Genomic DNA, 23,213 nt, shown 5'->3' on the forward strand with positions numbered 1-23,213 from the left:
GAACCCTTATTTTAGATTTTTACTGTGTAGGCGAAAGGAGAGAAGAAAATGTGAACCTACTCTCATTCCATCTTCACCAGGAGCACCAGGAGGTCCTTGTGGGCCACGATCACCCTGGAGGTCAGAGAAACCACATCAAAATCATACTATCATGAACAGCTTTAAGTATATGATGATAATGCAAAAGTAGAATCCAAGCAAACATGCTGACCATCTTGACTATACAGATACAAAGCTCTATGTCCTACATTAAACTGCAGAAGATTACACTCAAGACTGGATAGAAAGTACTGGCTGTAATCCAACACAGAGTTGGGCATTCAGTGGGCTAAAGTGTGCCTACTTCTTCTGTGCTTGACTGGGGCTACCACTTCCATACAAAAAGGCAAAGCCAAAAGAAAAAGAGAAAAAAGTCTAGTCATATGTCTCTACATGTCCTGCCTTGTCCAGGAACTTCCAAAGAGAACAACAATATTCTGGATGAACACAGCAGCTTAACATTTCTTCAGAGTTGCTGTGGCTGGTTTATCTACATATGTTCATCATTTAGTTACTGCAACATCAAATGATGGTGTGTCTGCACGAATTACCCTTCTTAGATCTAGCACTGGACAGTTCTGTGTCACCTAACACCATCTTAAGCAAAGTACTTTGCAAATAACTTGTTCACACATTTTCATCTGCCAGTCACTGGCCTTGTTTAGACATTGCACTAAACCATGGAACAAGATGCAGAGAGCGCCATGTCTGCACATGTAGCCTTCCTGTCTATTACAAGGAAGAGTTTTCGATTTTCATTCTTACTCCTGTTTGGTATGTCATCCAGCTTGATTCACGCTCCACGTGTGGATCAGAATGTAAAAATAATTTCAAATTCTCTCAGTTCATGACAGAATTTCCAACTCAAAAAGTGTACCAGAATATATTCAAATCTGATATAAAATATGCTTCTAAATATATATTTCATCAGAAAATGTGTTCAAATATGCATTTTTGTGTTATGGACTGACATTTTGGTTCAAACATATGGCGGCCCTAGTAAGGTTCCCAAGGCATATGAGATGCTTGAGTGGTTTTACCAAGACCATCTTTCCCTCTGTGACAATGGTGAATTTCTATGGCTGAGTGAGGACTGTACCCAGGTTTCCTGAATTTTAGGCCCACAGTCTACCTACTGCTCTACACTGTCTCTCAAAATATGCATTTAAATATGCATTTAGATGCAATGTTTATATCTATTCTGAAATTGCATATTAAAGTGAAACTTTAAACAGATTCAGTCTTTTATTACCATGTTGAATCAACTGGTTAGCCCCAGCCCTCCATCTCCAGTTTTGTTACTGTGCTATGCGTAGAACTTAGCAATAGCACCCTTCGGGCATTCACAGCGTGTATTGACTCACTACAGGTAAAGGGAGTACTGCACTGCTGTCCCATTTATTTTCAATGCGAACACTCTTCTGTGCATGGAGGATGATGCATTTGAAGAGGATGGCCACCACTATTCGTGGGGGCATGATCTCTACCTGAGCCAGGATTCTGATTTGCCAGGAACTCAATACATATGGAGAGCCTCCACAGATACTCTCCTCTGCAGACACATTGCTCTGCGCATGTAGAAGAGCAACAGCACGGGAAACAAATGTCATCTTCATCTCCACAGAAATGAATGACAACCATTCATTTCTAAGGGATAAAGTTTAAAAAGGAGTCTAACTAAAGGAAGCTACCACAATGAATTTTATCTGCTCCACAGCTCTGGTGACCCAGGTGACATCAGACACTGAAAACAGCATGCTCCTGTATACCGAACTCTGTATACATATTACCAACTATTGATGCCGGAACAAAGTGAGAGGTGGAAGAGGGTAGGGGGAGGATGGATGGATACACAGATCATAGGTAAACACTGTTTATACTTGTGCACTCTAATGGAAATGTGGGGCAACCAGTTACATCCAAAACTTAAAATGACATCCAATGTTCCTTGCCATATTGCTTTGCTGGAGCATTAGTAATCTCTGGTTTATATGTACAGTATATGGAAAGGAAAGACAACCAGAGAGGGAGAGAGGGAGGTTCCCACCACCTTCTATAACATGTTTCTCTCAGTGACTAGATGAAAGCAGTCATCTGTTCTTCAGCAGAGACTAATGCATGCAGTTGCACTATGGCTGGGTTGGACTCTTTTTACAAAGATATGCATATGTTATGCAGATACCTTTTGATCCCCTTGATATGGATAAATGGTCCACTGGATTTTGTATTTTGTTCTTACTTCCCTATTTTGCCATGTTTTCCCAGACAAGTTTAGACTTAAAACTTATGCCAAGTAACATCCATGCACATGGATGCTGAATTTGCAATTTGGGTAAGGAGATACAATTTCCACCGAACTGGAATATTTTGGGTATTTCATGCAAACATGACTGTCCTGCTTCATGCATTTGAAAGTCTCTAATTTAAAAATAACTGTATCACAAGTCTAGGGGAATGTGACAGAAGCACTTAAATGCTATTAAACTTAATGTTGAAATTTTTTTTATAAGAAACATGCTGGCAGGATCAATGGTCTTGAAAAAGAGCACACCAAAATATACTTTCATCTCACACCTAATGGTCACCAAATATTGCTAACTCAGTTGCACCAGATTAAATGAAGACACAAAGTCTTTGGCTTTGGGACAGTTAGAAAATGTTTATTCAGCCATAGTGGAACATGTGGAGTATGTGCTATTAGTGCTTAATGTACAGTGCCCTCTGCTGGACACACACAGAATTAGTTTGAGCTTTACAGAAAAAAAACATTCACATGTTTCTTATCCCCCCCCCCCCCCCAATATAGCACTGATCAAACCTTTTTGACACTGAACAAAGGGTTTTTTTGGTGTGGTTTTTCGGTTAATTTTTGGTTAATATAGATCAGGTCAATGACATGGATAATCCTGTTATGAGACAGGTGTCCAATTCTTGTTTTTTCAATACTGTATCAAATAATTTCCATATTTGATTTTTGTACCTAAAGACAGTTTGCTGGGAGAGAATCACTATTTGAAAGAAACTAGCTTCCATTCAATGAAAACTGATTTCCTGTAAACATGCAACAAAAAGTGCCCCAAGTGTATTTGTACAGACTGGCATTGTTTCTGTGACAAAGTGTTTGCCTGACTACAATTCCATATGCATTGATTTTCCCAGCAGGACTCTAATCAACAAGACTTACTTCTGACTAGGTGTCCATAGATTGTACCACAAATGGCTAGGGTACAGAAAATAATGCAGTTGCTTTAAATAATGTGCCATTTTGCTGCACCCATATTCTTAAAGGGTTTTCCAGATAAAATATGCATTTTTTTTCTTACCCTGTGACCTTTTTCACCAGGTAGACCAGGAAGCCCATCAAAACCTCTGTCACCCTAGCAGGGAAAAGAAAATAATAACTTCAGCAATTCACTATTGACAAACCACGCAGATATTTCTACAGCTGTGCCAAAAAAGCACCCCTCATCTATAAAGCCTTATTGGAACCACTTTCTCAAATTTGGGGTGACTAAAGGTGAGATTATCATCAGTATGGGATGATATTTTTGAGACAAGACACAAGAAGGTAATGCTGTCTTTGTTATATATCCTGCTCTCAGACTCTGATTTTAAAACTATGCTTTGATGGCCTGGCAAACCCACAACTAATGGTAACAATGGTAAATCTGATGCAACATTACTTCTGGACATGGAAAAAGAACAATATCACCCCCAGCCCACTATAGTTACAGGTGACCCAGTTTCCTCCACTAGACAAAGGCTGTTCCAACCACATTCAGTAGAGCACTAAGACTGAAGCTATTTCAGCATTTCATTAACAATCAATTAATCCCCATTCATCCCTACAAAGCCAATGAAAATCAATTATATTTGTAGATCTGGGAGAAGATAATGTGGCTTCTAATGAACACCCACCTGGCAAATGTTCCTGCATCATATAATAGTTCAAGTTTTACTAACCTTGGAGCCAGGTTCCCCGGGCATTCCTCTAGCTCCATCTGCACCTGGACGTCCCTAGAATTTTTAAAAAAATGTTAGCCGTTTACAATCCAGTGCAAAGCATTAAGAATAAATTTGTTGTCATTCCGAAATTTATTGAGTGTCCTTTCACTAACTGAAAGGCTCCATACTTACCCTTTTGCCAGGTTTTCCAGGGAGACCAGCTGGACCCTGTATACCACGAGGACCCTGAAAGGAAAGGAAGGAAGACATATTGACTGTAATGCATAATAAATCAAGAGCATCATGAAGACATTCTGATTAATTATCTACTTCTAACTTAGGCATTGATCCACAGTGCTGTCAAAGTAAATTAGGAGGACATTGAGAGCTTTTTTAAATACCATGTTTGCTATATCTATATCTATACAGTAGGTATGTATTTTATGTGCCTATGTGCTTGCACACTTACATGTGTTATATGTGCATCAATGAAATAAAATAAACAAAATGAACAAATGCTTTGACAGTATCAGTTTATAAGAGATGTAACAAAAGAAGCTAATTATTTTCCTATAAAGAATGCTTGTACAGTGGATTCCCCCCCCCCAATTTCATAGAAAACCTGCTTTGCTGTTCCTAATCAACCATGCGGACTCTTAGGAGATGACCTACTGATCACAAGGATCAAATGTTATGGTACTTGGAACCCTTCTGATGGAACAGGACACTGACCCCCTTGTACAACCACAGTAGGAGCAGTCATCAGCTCACAGCAAAGCCACTAGGGAGGACAACATGGTCAGAGATGGCAAACTGTGTGTGTGTGTGTTTTGGAGAAGGACCACCAGAATCCAACAGTCAGCCATTGCTATTGGGATTCAGAGTCAGAATAGATGATAAATGGGTGATAAATTCCTAGCAAAATATAACCATGACCTACTTGGAATGGAGTACTATATTCAGATGTACCAATGTATACAATCCACAATTACAGAGGTCCCCCCTTTCAAGCCTACTCCAAAAGGAGTAGATGGACTAGGTGAAATCCCATTTCACTGCTCTGTGTGCACAGTGGGGATGATGCCACCATCAGCGGATGATGCCACTGATAAAAAGCTTCTTTTGGTTACTATGGGGGTGACTTTGTAGCATTATCTACAAGCTGCTTGCACTCTGAAACTGCCCTCAACCAGCAGCAAATTTTGCCCCAATGATGATCTTGCACCCACAGAGTTGTGCAACAAGATTTCACCTACTGAATGAGTAGGGTTTGCATAAAGAATCATTGAATCATTGAGTTGGAAGGGGCCTATAAGGCCATCAAGTCCAACTCCCTGCTCAATGCAGGAATCCACATCAAAGCAGATGTGACAGAAGAAAGGATGGAGTCACCATTCAGCAGTTGATTCAAAGGATCTCTTTTACTTTGGCCGAGCAACTAGATTTTAGGCCTCTCTTTTTAACTTACTGTTAACAATGATGAACCATGCTATAATGGAGTGTCTTACCTGAGGACCTGGATCTCCACTGTCTCCTTTGGCACCTGAAGAACCTGGGCCACCCTGCACAGGGCAAAAGCAAAGCAGTACTTTAGTTCAAGCTAAGCCATATTTTAGCTGCAGGGGAAAAAATGAATACCTTTGCACTGCTGCAGACGTGTAATTTGGGACGTGTTCTTGGGATAAAAAGAGCTTAAGTCGTAACAGATTGATGGGCTTATGATCCTGTTTAGTATACAGCCGCAAATCTGCAGAATCCAAAGATTTGCTATGCAAGAAACTGGGCACTAAAAGGTTGCTGCTTACCCCATTCCCTTGCATTTCTGATCCCAATAATACACTGAGATTTTGTAGAGATAAGAAAGGATAATGTTTTTCTATCACAGTTCTTGGAATCCCACAGCAGAGAGGGCCACAGACCAGGGTGGATGTCTATGGCATTCTGGGAGTTCACGGAGGGTCCAGTATGACATTTGGTGTGATCCTCACATCCGAATGGCATATAGACCCCATGTCCCTATTTGGTTTGCACTGGCCCGATATGAATTTGTCAGTATTGTAAAGTGGCTTAGAAAGAGACTGGACCTTTAAGAGAAAACAAGAGAAAAAAAACCTCATTGCCTTCCATCCTTTTTTTTAAAGTGGTGCAACACATCTGCACTGCCCTAATACATTTTTTTTTAAAAAAAAACTCACTTTCTCTCCCCCTCTATGGAGTTGAAGGAGTGTTTAATTTGTCAATATTCTGAAGTGGCTCTCTTCTTAAGCCATGCCACAATACGGCAACTTTACAGCAGAAGGCTTGCTTTTGGTTCATTCCCAGTGATCACATATGCCAAAATGGACCAATCCTACCTGAACAAAAAAAATACAAGCCCCCAACAGGGGCCAGAAAGGTGCCAGTATGAATGTTCGGTGGTGGTGGTGGTGGTGGTGGTGGTGGATTGCTCCAGCAAACCACAATGTTTGATTGCCATATTTAAGAGTGAACCAGCCGGTCCCTGCTGTGGACCAAACAGTGGGCTGAACAATCACAGTCACCCTTCTAGTCTCACTCAGGTTCTGGGCTGAAAGGAATCATTTCAGCCACTTTATGCAAACACTGTAAAGTGACGTAGGAGACTACTTCCCCCCCCCCCTTTCTTACATCTTGTGTGTTTGAAACAGCACACCATTTCCCCGATTCACTTAACCCAGGCCTTGGTGTTGAGAAAACTAATCACAGTTCTCATACTGGCACTCAGTGGTCATAACTCAGCTTATTAATATGTTGGTAGAACGGTTTCTTATATGAAACTCAGGCTTCTGTGTAGTATCAAACAGCGAGGGAGAAATAGATCCACTCTTTTTTAAAAGACTCCTTATTGCTACTGTTATTGTTTCAAAAATCACAAGAGCTGAATTTCTACAGCCTCCTAGTGGCTTGAGAGGAAATTGGCAAAGATAATACAGTAGTTGTGGGTTTTTCAGGCTCTTTGGCCGTGTTCTGAAGGTTGTTCTTCCTAATGTTTCGCCAGTCTCTGTGGCCGGCATCTTCAGAGGACAGCACTCTGTGCTCTGACGTCCTCTGAAGTGCTGTCCTCTGAAGATGCCGGCCACAGAGACTGGCGAAACGTTAGGAAGAATAACCTTCAGAACACGGCCAAAGAGCCCGAAAAACCCACAACAACCATTAGATCCCAGCCGTGAAAGCCTCCGCGAATACATAATACAGTAGCTTTATTGATAATTGTTATGCATATTAACTCCTGCACTTGGCCCTGATCATCTTTATTTAGAAATAAATGCTACTGAAACGTACAGGGCATCTCAACAGAATAAATGCATCTAGAACTGAGAAGTGAAAGATACAAAATTAGATGTAAGGTTTCGAAGATATTACACTTATCTGACAAACCTGCACTATTTATGACCTGGAAAGCAGAGCAGACTAGGAGTATATGATGGCTCATCTGTGGTTAGAAGAGACCTGCTTTTGCCCAAGCAGGACAACAGAACAGGGGACTTTGTCAAGTCACCATGTACAGCTGGCAGGCTGCATTTAGTTCAGCAAACATGTGAGATCCACCCACTAAATAATCATCATCATTTCTGATATGTCAGCCCTTTCCAGACTTTTTCTAGGTAGGGAATACACAGATGTGGTTCACCATTTCCTTCTCCTGGGGGCACCCTAGGATTGGGCAGTTTGCCCACGATCACACAAGCTGGCTCTACTCACAGGAGGCACAGTGAGGAATCAAACTCCCAACCTCTGGCTCCACAGCCAGAGACCTAAACTACTGAGCTATGCAGGACCCACTAAAAGTGTCCTGTTATTGCAAGGGAGAGTAACACCAGGAACAGGGAAGGTGCTGTTTCTGTTTGTAGCTCCCTAAGACCACGTTCAGTGAGAGAAGGCAGTGTGGCTGTCAGGATGCAAGGCATCTGCCCATTTTACCAGGTCCCTCTGTCATCAGCTGCTGCTTGAAAGGCTACCCTGATTGTCTGGGGCTGAGGCAACAAATAGGCAATAAAAGGGACATATCTGTTTCTAACAAAGGTTTTTTTTTATATATAAATTGAAGGTTTGCAGTAGAGCTGCACAGACCAAAGGATACCAACAAGAATTATTGAGATGCCAAGCAGTGTACTGTACTACAGAGCTTCATTTTACTATCAGCAAGGTGCACATTTAAAAACTGTTCATACACACTTGGTCTGCAAACCAAAATCGCAGTAACAATCTGGAATAGTGAAGAGACCAGGAATAGTTTTTCCCTCATGGGTGCCTTTCTCTTCCTTTATGGCCTCATCAAAGAAAACCAATCTCTTCCATCAAGTCTCTTGCTTGACCACAGTAAATCTACCACAGCACACTGTAAACCACATAATTGCATTTGGTTTCATTTCCTCCTGCCTCCACATTCATGCCTGTCCTATTTCTCTGGTTGTGTCCAGGTGAGGCACGTAAAACTATTGCAGGATGGCAGAGCAGGGCTTTGAATAAGCTCCTTTTTTGCACTATAACCACCAGAATCTCAGATGCTGAACTGCTTTTGTTTTGTTTTTTACAGGAATGTTTCCAAACTCTGAGAGAAAGAGAGACCATGTCCCGTGACTTCACCCCAATAAGCTACAGATGGATGTAGCCCAGCTCTCGAGATTTCTTTCTTTTTTCCCTGACAAAAACGTGAAAACCTCAGTCTACCACTGTTGTTTACTCTTCTCTGAATTCTTATGAGGATGATGAGGATCTCAATGGAAGAAATAATGCTGGCTAACCTGCTTTTGGCACTCAGAACCATTGCATAGTGAATTGGAAAATGTAAATTTTCACTCTGGATGATATAATTCCCCTTGACCTTGGTATCTAAATATTTTCCCCAGCCAAAACAGAACAAAGCAAAAACAAAAGAACAGTAATTACCAAGGTCTCTCAAGAGACTACTGGATTTATGCAAAGCCTGTAATCTTAGTTGTACTAACTATCATTTTATATTGTTGTAAACACACCAGGATAGCTCCTAAAGAGATGGTAACTGCTTAACTGCAGCATTTAAGTGAATCATTTGATTATCTCTGTCAGCAGAGTATCAGTTCTGTAAAAGAGGAAACCATCATTAGGAGAAAATTGCTCAGGTGATTTAGCAATCGCTGCATTAGAGTCCTGCTTTTTTCAAAAATTTTAAACCCTATCAAATGTCATTGTTCCCTCTGGTAAATTTGTAGTACAGACTACTGCAATTCTGTGCCACTTGTTGTTCAGATCAGATATTCAATTGAGACCTTCTGTTTGCTTTTTAAGGTCCATATTGAAATAGGTATCCTCCATATTTCTGGATAAATATAGCCAGTTAAAAAAATTTGCATGCCTGTGATGATTGTGTTTGAGAGATGAAAGTGGAGGAACATTATTTTGAAAATTGGAGGACTAGGAGAAATTTCTAAGGGGATATACTGAGAAAATTTTACTTAAATACTGTATATAGAGAGATTCCAAAAGGGATGCAATTTTTTTTTGCTTAGTTTGTTCTCATGTTTGTGAACAAAAATGTTCAGAGACTTTCTCACTCCTATGTAAGATTACAAGCATTTTTCTGCATTTTTCCCCATTTTATTTCTGTGCAGAATACAGCTTTTTTTTAAACGAATATTATTTCTGGCCAGAAAAGACATTGTTCTTGTGTCAGAGTGAAAAATTTCAAAGCAGTTGACTGCTTTTTCAGTGAGGTGTATCAATATCAGACACATTTTTTTTGTTCTGCGTTGTTTTGTTTTTACTGATGATGAGAACATCTTCAAATATTCATTACACCCTTATATTCCAAAACTGGCTGAAGACACATTATTGCTTGAGGAAGAGGGTAAGATGTCTTCTCCATTCTCAGTTCAGAAAATGGCCAGATATCCTACATATCTGCTTCCTGAAATAGCTCATCAATCTCTGCCTAGTGTCAGGACCAACTCTGAATGAACATGATTTGAACCCCAGAACTCCAGACCAGTGAAATGCTGTTGCAGTGGAGATAAGACAGACAGTGGTATTGTAATACTGAACAATGGTTGCTTGCTGCTTAGTTTAACGTACCACAGGGCCTGGTCTTCCAGTGAGTCCCATAGGGCCAGGTGGCCCCCTCATGGCGATCTGTAGTAGAAAAAAGAAATATATTTAACATACGTTGCAGGCCTATAACTGCTCACCAGAAGTGACAACTTCAACTCAAGGGTGATGACCATGACAAAGAGATGACCATGTTGGAAGTTGCTACTAGTTCAAAGGAGGGGAACATCAATTGGCAGAGAAACAGAGGAATGGTCCATGGGTTCGAAGGCACATGGGCTACCAAATATAGATTACTTAAACCCTTTAGAAACTTTGAAAGAGTAGGATGGTGAAAAAGACTGCAGAACCTCCCAGTTGGTGACGGAAAGGTACTTGTTGAGGGTAGAGTAAGATAGATCTTGTTTCCTCAGAGGTAGGAGGAACTTCAGGAGAGTATGAGGAATTGTAGGACAAGGGGATTTAAGGTGACAAGAGTAATGATTTGTTATCTGTAGCACTTGCCAAAAGGAAGAAAAAAAGACAAAAAATGTTACTGGGTTGGATAAGAGCTCCCAGAGTCCTCAAACCAGCATTACCAGTAGCCATGCTGGCTAAAATATTCTGGGAAGTGTAATCTGGGAGACTGGGAAATTCCCCAATCTCTGTAGGATAAGTAATGATAATTGGCCATACTCTTAGCTTGTTCCTAGTGGAATCTCAGATTCTATATGCATAGAAGATGTCTGTTAAAAAAACCCCAAAATCTAGTCAAATGAGTACAATCTGATAAATTCCAAAACCTTTTTCTTCTCTTTTTCCAAAGTCTGCAGGGTATAACTCATTTTCATATCGAAGCTGGGTTACTTGCCTACCTCCACAGGAGAGGACATGAGGCTGTCCAAGAAGATATCATTAAAAGATTATATGATATTTATATCCAGACTACCGCAGCATCTGTAGTTAGTTGCTGCTCCAATAGGATATATAATAGTTTTCCCTTGCCTTTTGGAAAGCTGCCCCCTTATTTTGTCTCTTATTAGCTCACACAAACTGAGAGAACTGATGACTAAGTGCAGGTTGAACTTGCTACTGTTGAAAGCGATTCAGGGATGTTTTACAGACCAACAGGCAGACATTGTTCAGCAGGATAATCTCAAATGAAGGACATGGTACATTTTCTAACAGAATATTCTCTGTATGCAGATCTGAGGGAGCAGTATCTCAAATCCTTAACAATTGAGATCAAGAACAATTCCCCTTTATGTACAGTTTTTTTCTTCTAGTGCCACAAACTAATAAATATCCTACAGAACCATTAAATTCATTAAATAAGTCATGGAAAGATGGAAGTTATCACCTGGTTCACAAATTCTTGAAGTTAATCTCACATCTTGATACTTTTTTTGAGAATACTTATTGTATTATTCAATTGCTATCATTTTATTAATTTACGTTTTTACTCTTGTTTATGCGTACTTACATTAGATGCCAAATATTTTTTTTAAACTAGTTTAATCTATGCTCTTGCGTACAGCCTGATCAGTTATAAAGCAATATAGTATAGTATTTTCATTTCCTTTCAATTCCTATTACTCCTCTGAAGGTGTCAGAAAGATACCTTTTTTGTCCTTCTGAAACTCAGACAAATATTGTAAGGAAATACTCACTTTCTCATAGAGAAGGAAAGATGGGAAAACACTGACATGTTTTGTTGCAAACTGGGCTCCATAAATGGCGTCATGCCAAAGCAGGAGAGAGCAATGAGTCTGGGGTGGCTGTGTGTTCCCATCTCCCCATCCATAGAGCAGTTATGAGAAAACTGTTCCTCAAAGGCAGCAGTGCAACTTGAGTCTCATTTCACATGAACCCCAGATGAGGTGAATTTTGCACCACCTCTGGATTTGGCTCTTCTCCATTTGGGCTCCGAATCGGCCTTCAGCAGAAAGGGAAACCTTCCAATGCATTTCGATCAAGAAAACATAGAGCTTGACAGGAGAAAAATATTTCCCCGTCCCAGTCTTACGGATGTTTCATTCTTACCCTGGCTTGCTGAAGAATAGCTTGAGCTTGAGCCTCTTGGGCTGAGATCGCTGGGCCCTTCTCACCGCCTCCACCAAATCGGAACTACAAAAATGGATGTATATTTTAAAATGATCAGCTGCATCAGAAATACTTTCTTCATCGAGGTATATAAAAATCAACTTATATAGGGGAGCGCATTACTTCTTTGCCTTGCTACAATCTTATATATGCTGGTTTTTCTAACCTGTCTCACAGGGGGGAAAAAACTACTGGTCTCAATGGAACCGGCTATTCTTGCACTAAAATGCAGAGGCATTAGGTGCCACATAAATCTGAAAGAGGCTGACGGGGACTATAATGCAACTAAACATCACACAGTTTGCTCATAGAAAAAAATGGCCATTACAAAGGACATTTAGACTTACCGGCAACATTAACATGGTACCTGGAGGTCCAGCTAAGCCGTCGGCACCTGGAAGCCCAGGACGTCCCGGTGGACCCTAGAAGACATGAAGGAGATACAGGAAATCATATAACTCAGTGGTTCTTAACCTTTTTGAAAGAAATGCCCCCTTGAGCCGTTGAGGAAGTTATCATCGCCCCCCTCCCCGTGGTGATGATATCTTTTATTTATTTATTTATTTATTTATTTATTTATTTATTTATTTATTTATTTATTTACTTACTTACTTACTTACTTACTTACTTACTTACTTACTTATTTATTTATTTATTTATTTATTTATTTATTTATTTATTTATTTATTTATTTAAGACACTTAAATCCAATGACCCCTGAAAACAAAATTAAATTCCAAGAAATTGAAATGCCCCACAAAAAAGTAACATTTAATGATTTCGTTGCAAGTGAATTTTAAGATGCAAAAAGAAATATAAAAATGGCATAAAAACAAATGCAGGAACTAAAAATTTCAAGACAAAAAGTCTGAAACAAATTAAAATTGGAGGAAACTGTAAAAAGGCTGCAGCCATCTTCACAGGTTTGGCTTGCTCCAGCGCCCCCCTACCGCCCCCCTTCTGCTCCAGCGCCCCCACACCGCCCCTTTTTGTTCTACCGCCCCTCTGAAAAATGAAATCGCCCCCTGGGGGGCATTATTGCCCACGTTAAGAACCACTGATATAACTGGCATAGGCTTATTAAAAACATCTTTCTAATACAGAATCTATATTCTCAACTGTAACCTGCTGCCCACTGATTTTTTTAAAAGGGCAGAGGGAAGGCTGCTCAATGTACAGGTGCCACACAATATCCTAAAGAATGGACCATGATATGGGCATTCATCTTCTCTCAACATCAGTCCCATTAATCACCTGTAAGAACACTAGAATGCATATTTCATTGAACAAACAGTAATTTCTGATCATCTTTCTCGTTTCAAGGAAAAGGTGGAAGAATGGACATTACAAAATGAAGTAATGTAGCCAGGGCCAGCCTGGCATTTTGCTGATTAAGATAAAGGAAACGCTGATGCTCACTCCCTCAATGCATCTACAGAATATAGTTGGATTAGATTAGGCATCCTTCAGTCTCGAGAGACTATGGTAACATACTCCGAATAGAGGACTTGGAACAGCATCTAGTATCTAGTGTGGCTGAGAAGGCCCATTCGAGAGTGGCAATCCCTTCCACACTGAAGACAAATACAATCTGTCCCCTGTCCAGCTCCCTGATTTGTCTGGTTTCGGGACTGCCTCTTTGCCTCAGCCTGCTGGACAAGGGTCTCTTCAAATTGGGAGAGGCCATGCTGCACCACCTGCCTCCAGGCTGAACGCTCAGATGTCAAGGTTTCCCATCTGTTGAGGTCCATTCCTAAGGCCTTCAGATCCCGCTTGCACTTAGACCACTAGTTGAATCTGACTTCCACACCAGTGATACCACCTGAGTACAGCTTGCCACGAGAAGGTGAGAGACACACATTGCTCTGCCTTCCGAAAGAATGGCCCAGGGACTCAGGAGCACTAAAAAGGTGGCTGCTGCTCCTGCTCTGCAGCATTGCTGCCTGAGGAAATTTTTTTCACTCTGCTGAATAATTTAACTATAAACACAGGGGTCCCATGGCTGATCTGATCCACACTTCCTGGATTAATGTGTGTGTTAAACTTACTATTCAGATTCTGCACTTCTCCAAATTTTGAAGTGCAGCGTGTGGCTTGAAAACATGTCAAAATGCACTTGAAAAATGTATGCTGAGGGAGGAAAAAAACATTCAGAAATGTATATTTCAAGAAAAATATACCTCCTCCTGAATAAAATGGGGGTGGTCTGAAGGTTTTTTTGGAGGGAAAAAGGAATTTACCAAAATAGTTGGGCAAGTTCATCCTCTCCCAGCAGCTTCTTCTATCTCCCCCAACCCTACCCCCATCATTCAGGATGTCCTGCTTTCCAAAGTAGCTTCCTGGGGGCATACATGGCTATGAGGAAAGAAAGGATAGAATGAGAGATTTCCTACCCATGAACTTTCTATCAATTTATTTTATTGAACTTTTGTGTGTGTGTGTGTGTGTGTGTGTGTGTGTGTGTGTCTGTGTCTGTGTCTGTGTGTGTGTTTTCAACTGTCATGCAGAAGGTGACATGGAATGCTGACAGCAGTATCCAGTAAGGCAGCTGCAAATGTGAAGTTTGTTTTCTGTGATTCCATCCACAAATATTTCAGTAAATCACCACTTGTCATGGCAAGAGAAACAGATTTTCCATCAGTCATAATACAAAACCTTTTCTATATGTATGAACTACAAACAGAATTGGATCTCTTTAATTAGTGTAATTGCAAATGCATTACACAAGTTTTGTGACAAGACACAGAAGCTTTAATTCAAAGCACTATTAGATGAATGAATATAAAAAATTGTTTCTGAATTATAATTTTACAACTTAACTATTTATGAACTTTGAAACGCTTATGCCGTTTAACTATGGGCTAAAGGCTTTGTGTTAAATACTCATGTGCTTTTCTTTGGACTAAAATCACTTCATAAGGAGTGACTCAGAAGTGAAGAAGCGGCAAGGAGAAAAATGATTAAGCATCCTTTCTCTCTCTCTCTCTCTCTCTCCACTCTAAATCTAAATCTCCTCTTCAGTCTCTGTAGAAAAAAGACAGAGAGCAGCAAGATACTTGTTTGAACCACAACTGCCAGAACAGCCATGCTGGTTGGGGAATTTTGTAAGTCGTAGTTCATAAGAGTTAATTTTTGAGCTCTGAGGAAAATCTTGAAGTTTTTATTGAATGGGTATAGTTATGATATGAACTTCTATCCCAATTTCTCTTATGTAGCATCTGTCATCTCTGTAAACTCATCCACGCATATCTGAAACAGCCAAATCTTGCAAATCACCATCTCTAATAATTAAAATATTAAAAATTAAAAAATATATAAAATGTTGCAAGTCTATGCCTTAATTTAAATATGTATTGTTTTTAACACTGCACAGCAACCTTTGAATAATGTATTTAAAAGAAGAACAAAGACAAAACTTAAGATGTCAGTACTTCTGTAAGAAATTGTTTCATTGCTTCCGTTTTTGAAAAATGGAAAATATATATTTAAGGATAAGACACATTTGACTAAGGAAATACTGCATTTCAATGTACATTGTTACAGGATTAAGAGATTAAACAGTACTTCTCTTTTCATTTTCAGATCCAGTATATCTCCATTTTCCCAGAAACAATGTGGGGCTTTCAATTCTGTGTTCCACTGGAAAACTCTGTGTTATATGTTTATCTAAAATATCTATATATCACCCGCCTGGTGGAGCTTCCTACATGTAAGTTGACCAACCAGTGTCAAGACATAATGCTAGACTTCAACATCACAAACAGACTGACTGTTCAAGTTGAACAGACTTCATGTCATAATTCAGGAAGGGAGTTCTCTCATTTATATGTTTGGACTACACCACGAAGAGATTCTAGCAAGCCTGAAGTATTTCAGGTACATAGGTTGATGCTTATATTTAGGATCAAACAAGAAATAATCATAAATTCATATGTGATTATTATTTCTTGCTTGAAGTACTCTTGAGTATGGACACTGCATTAAATAGATTTGTCTAGGACCAAACTATAGGGGCCTGCAGGGGTGGAGGATGAGATAAAAGGAACCAGGAATGTATGCTTATTCCTGACCTATCTCTAGGAAACTATAATCATCTTCTGAATGAGTGAAATGCAAGCAAACACTTTACATGGATCAGAAAATAAAGAAATCGGGTGGGGAACAGAACTGGAGAATAGTCTTCAAACCATGACTTCTGGTTACCAGTGAAATAGCAAAAAGTGGGGGGACTGGGAAGTGAAATTTGATTAGACTTCCTGTCGTCTGTACTAATCTGTTATGGCAGTTGAGGTGCCACCAAATCTCACAGGAAATTCTGTTGACAAGGCCTCCTCTTTCTCTCCTCTCTCTTAGAAAATAAAGAAGGGGCTTGGCAGGTGGGTGGGAAACAGAACTGGGAAAGATACATTAAGGGAGATGTAACAGTTGACCCTTCAGATGCGATAAAGAGAAGACCCATTGAAGAGACAGACCAAGCAACTGCAGTTGCAGTCCACCCACTGATTGTTGCTCACAGAGCAACTAATTAATAGGTGAGGACTAAAGAACAATAGACATCCCTTAATCCCAATTGTAAGCATAAAAAGAAAAAAGATCATGGATGATGCTTTCTCTGATTCCCAGGCTTCTGTGCCTTAAGATACCACTAATTCCTATGCTTCCCTCCAATTTGCCTCAGGCACACAGTGCAATGCGCATATCCACAAAGATATCTGGAGCACCTGTGGGGCTTTAGTGCTACTCGCTTTAGTGTTATCTCTGGAAAGCAATGGTCCAGACAGAATAAGAGTGGTAAAGAGGAGGTCCTTTGTAACCTGCAGCAGGTTCTCAAGCATCAACGCCTTGGAACAGAAGAAACATAAGACCATGGAGAAACCTTCAGTGAATTTCTTTAATTTTGGATCAGACTGTGAGTCTTGGACACTCCACATCTGACCTGGTACAAGCCCAAATTGAACTCCTGAATCCTCTGTTCTAATGAGGCACAATTTATTTATTCATTAGTTACATTCATTTCTTGAACGTCCCACAATGAGCTGAGAGCAAAGAACTTCCCTCTCCTTCTCTTCACACAATCCTCACAACAATACTGATTTCCCCCCCTAAGGTCCTTACCTACCCTGTGACAAACCTACTCACCTGAGACAACGAGCAACTGGCTTAAGATTGCTCAGTAAGATTCATGGTGGCATGATGACTTGAATCTAGATTTCCCAGTTTCCAACACCAACACCTGAACCACAAACTCTTTCTCAAGACACTGAATTAACTTGTTACAATGTGCTGCTGTCTTCTCAGGTAGGTTGGCCTTTCCTTGCCTGTCATCACACAGCATGTGAAGTTTGTTCCATGGGGCAGATATTAGGTCTCCAGCCACTTAACCTGGCACATTTCCCATGCTCATTTATAAACCACAATGACTTACCCTCTCACCAGGGTCACCTGGAGGACCAGAAGGACCTTGTGTACCTGGGGGGCCCATAAGACCCTGTAAAAAAGGGGGGAACATAGTTATTTGGGTGGTGCAGAATAATTTTCTGAGTAACTTTCTAGACAGCTACCAATTTGGGATCACAGACTGGCAGATTATTTTGTGTGCGAGCTAGTTACCAGTTTCCTGAAAGAAAGAAAATACAAGTGCAAGTACATAAGCAGTACTTTCTCTAAATCTGTTCTCACTGAGAAACAAAATTGTACATTGCTACTCATGAGAGGCTATGCAAAATACCTGATCAACTTAATCGAGTCACTATGCAAACAATTCATTTCACTATCCAATTTAATCTTTTAAAAATTAAAAAATAAAAATTTAAAAACATATACATACAGCAGGCCCTGGAGGCCCTGGAGGTCCTTCTACAAGCATCCCCTGTGGGGGAAAACACACAAAATTATAACACACTGAGTTGAAAAAGAAGCAAAGAACATGCCACAATTAGCAGCACATTCACTTCCCCCACCATAAAAATGCCTTAGTTTCCGACATTCCTACAAATGCTTTAGTTTCTGATCATATTTCTGTTATTATTAAAAACACTGCATGTCAGCTTCTCAGGCTAAAGCTTGTGTTTCATAGTATTTCTCCTGCAAAATATCAAATACTTGCTTTCCATAGGACTCTTCTCTCGAAATGCTTTTTCCCCAATTTTAACAAGGAGAAGGGATTAAGACTGACCCATTCCCTTTAGTCCTTCGACCAGCAGACAAAGGCCAATTTTCCAGGCAGGCTTTTACCAATGGGGGAGGGAGGACTTTTTAATGATGTGCTTTGAACATTGTTTTTATTTTGATTGCATTTGAACTTTGGAACTGGATTAATTGGGTTTTAGTACAAGAACATTTTGAAAGGAACTAGAATCTCTATTTTGAGAGAAAAGTGGGATATCAATCAATAAGTGAAACAAACAAACACAGCTTCAGATTGTAGAAACATCTGTCTTTTATGGTCATATCTCATTTTGCTCAGACGCGGTCTGGATGTGGTTGTCTGAGGCCATGTCAGCCCACTTAGGACCTCAGTGCAGCAGCCAGTGGAAGCATACAGCATTGCCATTGAGTTCACAAGCTGGGATTGCACTGAAGTGGCAGCTGTATAAACTTGAGCCATTGGTGGGAGGTGGATACTGAAGTTTGTATAGTCACTGAGGCTACCTCCCAAGCTGCTAGCAATGGTGAAATCTCAACAACTAAAGATTGAACATCCACAAGGAGACATTGCGAGTGCCCTCGCACGACCCCTAAATGAGGCATTTATTTCCTAATTAGGCTTGCCCTCAACATTCACCCACTTCAGTTTAAGAAGAAAAGTACTGTTGAGGCACAAAACCCAAATTATTATGCTCTCCACCCTTGTCCCCAGTGTTTAGAATGTCCTTAAAAAAGTTCTTGCCTGTAGAACTACTTTGGCCTTATCTTCCCCCTTTCATTAAATTGCCTTATCCCTTTATAGAGATCCAAGTTCATTAAGTAACAGCATTAACTAGCCAATTTGACACAAAGGTTGCTACCTGATCTTATCTCCATGAGCATATACAGCTGGAACAGAAAGACAGTAGTGCTTTTTGGACTGATCTCTAGTCAATCAGGAATCGTAAAGTGAACTCAGGATATTACTAAGACTATCTTAAACAAGCATTTTTATTGTATCTCACAGTTACTCAGAAAAAAAAATCTTTAGCAAAATTGTGAGTTTTGTAGGTCTCAGCAAATTATCGCTTGGAACCATTTGAATACCACTACAATATATCCTTTGACCAATCTTCGGGAGGCAGTGGAAGACAGGAAGGTCTGGCGTGCTCTGGTCCATGGGGTCATGAAGAGTCGGATGTGACTTAATGACTAAACAATAACAACAGTATATCCAGCTTAGGCTACAGGGCAAGACTGCTTAAAACGTGAGGGATGGGGGTGGGCAGGGACTAAATTTGCCTGGCTTTTACACATTGTGACTCCAAGTGACTTAATTAGGATGCAGGTCATAAGGCAATAGTGCAGGCACATAAGAAACTCAAAGGATGCCATTTTTACATTTTATCTCTAGTTCAGAGAGGGGCGTAACTAAAGATGTGCTTCTCTCTCCCTCTTAAAAGATACACCACCAGGCTATTTCACCAGGGCCATCCAGTTGGACCTGAAAATCTGTCCTGCAGAAACTAAGCCAAAAGAAGACACTTATTGCTTCAGCAGTACTTTGTGTTGCTTCAGAAACTCCCTTATGTTCATGATTTTGTTAGTTTAGGCTAGCCATGTTTGCATTACCACTGATAGAGAGGGACTCTGCATACATCATCGTGTGAGATGTTCAGTAGCTAGGAAAGCCAGACATTGTGTGGGACACTTGCGTGCAAATGTCTATCCTTATTATTGACAGTGTGTTTCATCTTTGGCTTGTGATTCAACTGCTGTTTCAGTCCCATCATCATCTATCACTGGTGCTAGTATCTATTGCTCTATTTTCCCTAAAGATGGCACTGCTAACAGGGGGGACAGGAAGCAACATGGGGGCAGTGGAAGACAGGAGAGCTTGGCATGCTCTGGTCCATGGGGTCACTAAGAGTCAGACACGACTAAATGACTAAACAACAACAACAAATAGGGGAGAAATCTGTTGCTGGGAAGGAGAAGAATCCTGCCTAGCAATGGGAGTAAGTCACTCTTCAAAACTGAAATGATAAAGGTTTAGAAAAGCAGAGCATTATGAGCCAAGATCAAACTGATGCCAGGTTCATAACAACCACTACTTCTTGCAACTGGTGAGACAAAAGCAGCTGGGGGGGCAGAGGCAATTTCAGTGTCACATGTTTCTGAAATAGTGCCCACCTGAGTCCCCTCAAGTCTCCTCCTTCCCTGTATCAGATGTGTACATACTTGAAGGGGAGTTTCCACCAATCACAATGTTGCTTTGCACAGGGGAGATTTGCTGGGAATGAGGTCTAGAAGAAAGCCCTTCCATGAATATGATGGAACTGCATGAAATAAATATGGAAGGCAATATCTGTTGCTCTTTATAAATCTCTTTCTCAACCACAAAAGCAACAGCACTGCTGTTGCTCAAGCTGGAAGTGTCCATCTGAGTGCTGATGCCATCCCTGTCCTTCTCTGGCACATTGGATATTTGCAGGAAAAGTGCCTTCTTCATCTTCTTTTTTAGCCCCGTGCCCTGACTGCCTTCCTGGATTGCACAAAGTTGGCTGGAACATGTTTGAGGTTCATTCATAACTGCCTCACTGAACCTGAGGCTTCTCTGACATCTCCTTGACAAAGATTTACACAAGCCTTTTACTGCTGCCTGCTGCTCTTTCATAGTGTCAGTGCTGAACAAGGCAGCTGGGTGAGAGATTTTGTTTTAGAGGCTCATAATAGAAGTTGTGAGCTGTCTTTTTCCTTTCCCTCTCCCAAGCCTCTCAGTAGAAGTTACTGTGGTGGGTGCAGGAAGCATTCCCGCAGCCTTCCCGAAGTGCCGACTTCTTCTACCACTCCCATGTTTCATGTTGACTGCAAACTCCACCCAAAGAAGAACAGAATCTGACTCTGTTACAGCAGAAGATAAACCCTTCCCACGAAAAGTACACACACACACACACACACACACACACACACACACACACACACACACACACAAATCAATTAACCTAATAGATCTGTCTATATATAACAAAAATTTATTCCTCTGCCTGACAAAGGGGCCTAAATATAATATTAAAAATTCCTCTTGATTTATAACATGTTAATATATGCATCTACTAATCATAAATCTCATTCCTAAGTATATTAAACAAACAATATACAATGAGATGCAGATAATGTAAATGTAAGTTGAGGCTTCAGAGAAGAACACAGAAGAAACTGCTGCAGTGCAGGCTTGCATCAGAGCATATCCTAACAGCAAATGCTTTATGAAGATTTATAAGCAGCTGTGCCCAATTTTCAGTCAGAAAGAACCAAAGTGAAAAAAAAATACCCCCTGGTATCTGTGCCTGCTTCTAGATTTCATTGGAGCTGACAGACATCACTTACAGGTTTTGCTTTCATCCCCAACCCCCTCCTTTGGGAAACCCACAAAAAACCTAGTTCTCTGACCCCCCTACCCTTCGTGCCAGAGTTAAATTTAATCGTTCTAGGATGCTTGACATATAGGTTTCACTTTAACATCTTCTGCTAGCATGCAAAAACTAAGACTTTTTCTTCCTAATTTATAGGGGTAAAAGGGACTTCAAATGTTAGGAATTATTACATATATTTGGAACTATCAAATCTGGATTTAGATATATTTGGAACTATCCAAATAGGACATTAGTCAATGCATTTTGAATATTTCCACACCTAAATGCACATCTTTATTTAAAATTAGCTGATATAAAAGAGCAGGAAAATTCAAAAAGTCTTCATGCTCCTTTCACCTGCACCTCGACCTTCTGAAAACACTTTCTCCATTTATCAAGGAACGTGCAGTGGGGAGCTCACTCATAGCACATGGCAAGAATCACCTTCTAAAATACTCACAGGTTCAACCACAGCTGGTTCTCCCTTTTGTCCTTTTTCCCCATATGCACCATGGCCATTCACCTGCCAAGTCAATACAGTACACAGAGGAAAACATATTAGAAGGTAGATGAGTCTTAAGTGCTGTGTTACTGAACATGCTAAGGGTATGCCATACTATTCTCAAAATTAATGATTCTTGAATTATAGACAGCTGAATGTTTAAAATTATTTTGCTGAAATCCTGTTCCTTAGCATAGCAAGTTTCACTACAGAAGGTTCGTTTGACTCAAGGGAACAGACAGAGGAGTTGATGTATCAAGTCCCCACTGATTCAGTGGGCCTACTCTAGTGCAAATCACTACACTAAGCAAAAGAATTTCAGTCTTTGGCTTCAAAACAAGATCCTGGATAGTTGAATTACTCCTTTGATACACTTAATGTAAGACCCTGAAAATACTTACTTTGGTTTATAGCATTAGTTTCTGGATCTTTCCAGCACTGAACCTTTACAAAAAGATATTAATAATTATGAATGGGTAAGAATTTTCTTTCAGTTCATTTTTGATGGCCATTTCTCAAAATACCTTTCTTTGTATTTAGGACTGAAGAAAATGCTATGCATTTTTTTTCTTTTTTGAAGCCAAATATGGCAGAAATAAAACATAGATTCATCTGTCTATCCCCAAAGCATTCAGATTCTGAAAAGTCTGGCTCTTACAGTATAGCTCACAGGGTATACTAGCTATAGGAGTCTGGAAGGCATAGTCCAAAAAATGGAACTACTGTATCCTCAAGTGCGATCGTCTCTCCTCCTTCAAGCTGCTAGAGTTAAGAGAACCAGTTGGAATCCTAGGGAATTGCTATTTTTTTGTTTTGCTTTGTTCAGATTTCCAAGTGGGAAGAGGAATCACAGCGCAAGCAGCATTGGAGGAGAACAGTGAATTTTTTTAATGTAAAATGGCCTTCATACACAGGACTGGCAAATTTCTAGGAGTCTGAGAACACACATACCTCCCACTGGATGAAGGCCTACACCTGCTCTGATGCCTCCCAATATATAGTGTTTTTCTTTTTCTGACTACCTGCACATAGAGGCTGTAGTAAGCAATTTGGTCATTTGA

The 23,213-nt window shown here is 40.3% G+C and overlaps 1 protein-coding gene across 5 annotated transcripts in view; it reads right to left on the reverse strand.

Annotated features, from left to right (window-relative positions):
* The window catches only part of COL11A1 (collagen type XI alpha 1 chain), a 280,302-nt gene that overhangs the window by 150,611 nt on the left and 106,478 nt on the right, over positions 1 to 23,213 (reverse strand). For all 5 annotated transcript variants that reach the window (XM_072998040.2, XM_072998042.2, XM_020788718.3 and 2 more), the window contains 11 exons: positions 22,111 to 22,173; positions 17,936 to 17,977; positions 17,534 to 17,596; positions 12,456 to 12,530; positions 12,049 to 12,132; positions 10,054 to 10,110; positions 5,493 to 5,546; positions 4,177 to 4,230; positions 4,003 to 4,056; positions 3,363 to 3,416; positions 61 to 114 (listed from right to left, as the gene is read on the reverse strand). In XM_072998040.2, the coding sequence (XP_072854141.2) occupies positions 61 to 114; positions 3,363 to 3,416; positions 4,003 to 4,056; positions 4,177 to 4,230; positions 5,493 to 5,546; positions 10,054 to 10,110; positions 12,049 to 12,132; positions 12,456 to 12,530; positions 17,534 to 17,596; positions 17,936 to 17,977; positions 22,111 to 22,173 (654 nt within the window). The remainder of the gene's footprint in view (positions 1 to 60; positions 115 to 3,362; positions 3,417 to 4,002; positions 4,057 to 4,176; positions 4,231 to 5,492; positions 5,547 to 10,053; positions 10,111 to 12,048; positions 12,133 to 12,455; positions 12,531 to 17,533; positions 17,597 to 17,935; positions 17,978 to 22,110; positions 22,174 to 23,213) is intronic.

Source organism: Pogona vitticeps, chromosome 4 (assembly GCF_051106095.1).
Source record: "Pogona vitticeps strain Pit_001003342236 chromosome 4, PviZW2.1, whole genome shotgun sequence".
In the NCBI taxonomy this organism is placed as follows: domain Eukaryota; kingdom Metazoa; phylum Chordata; class Lepidosauria; order Squamata; family Agamidae; genus Pogona; species Pogona vitticeps.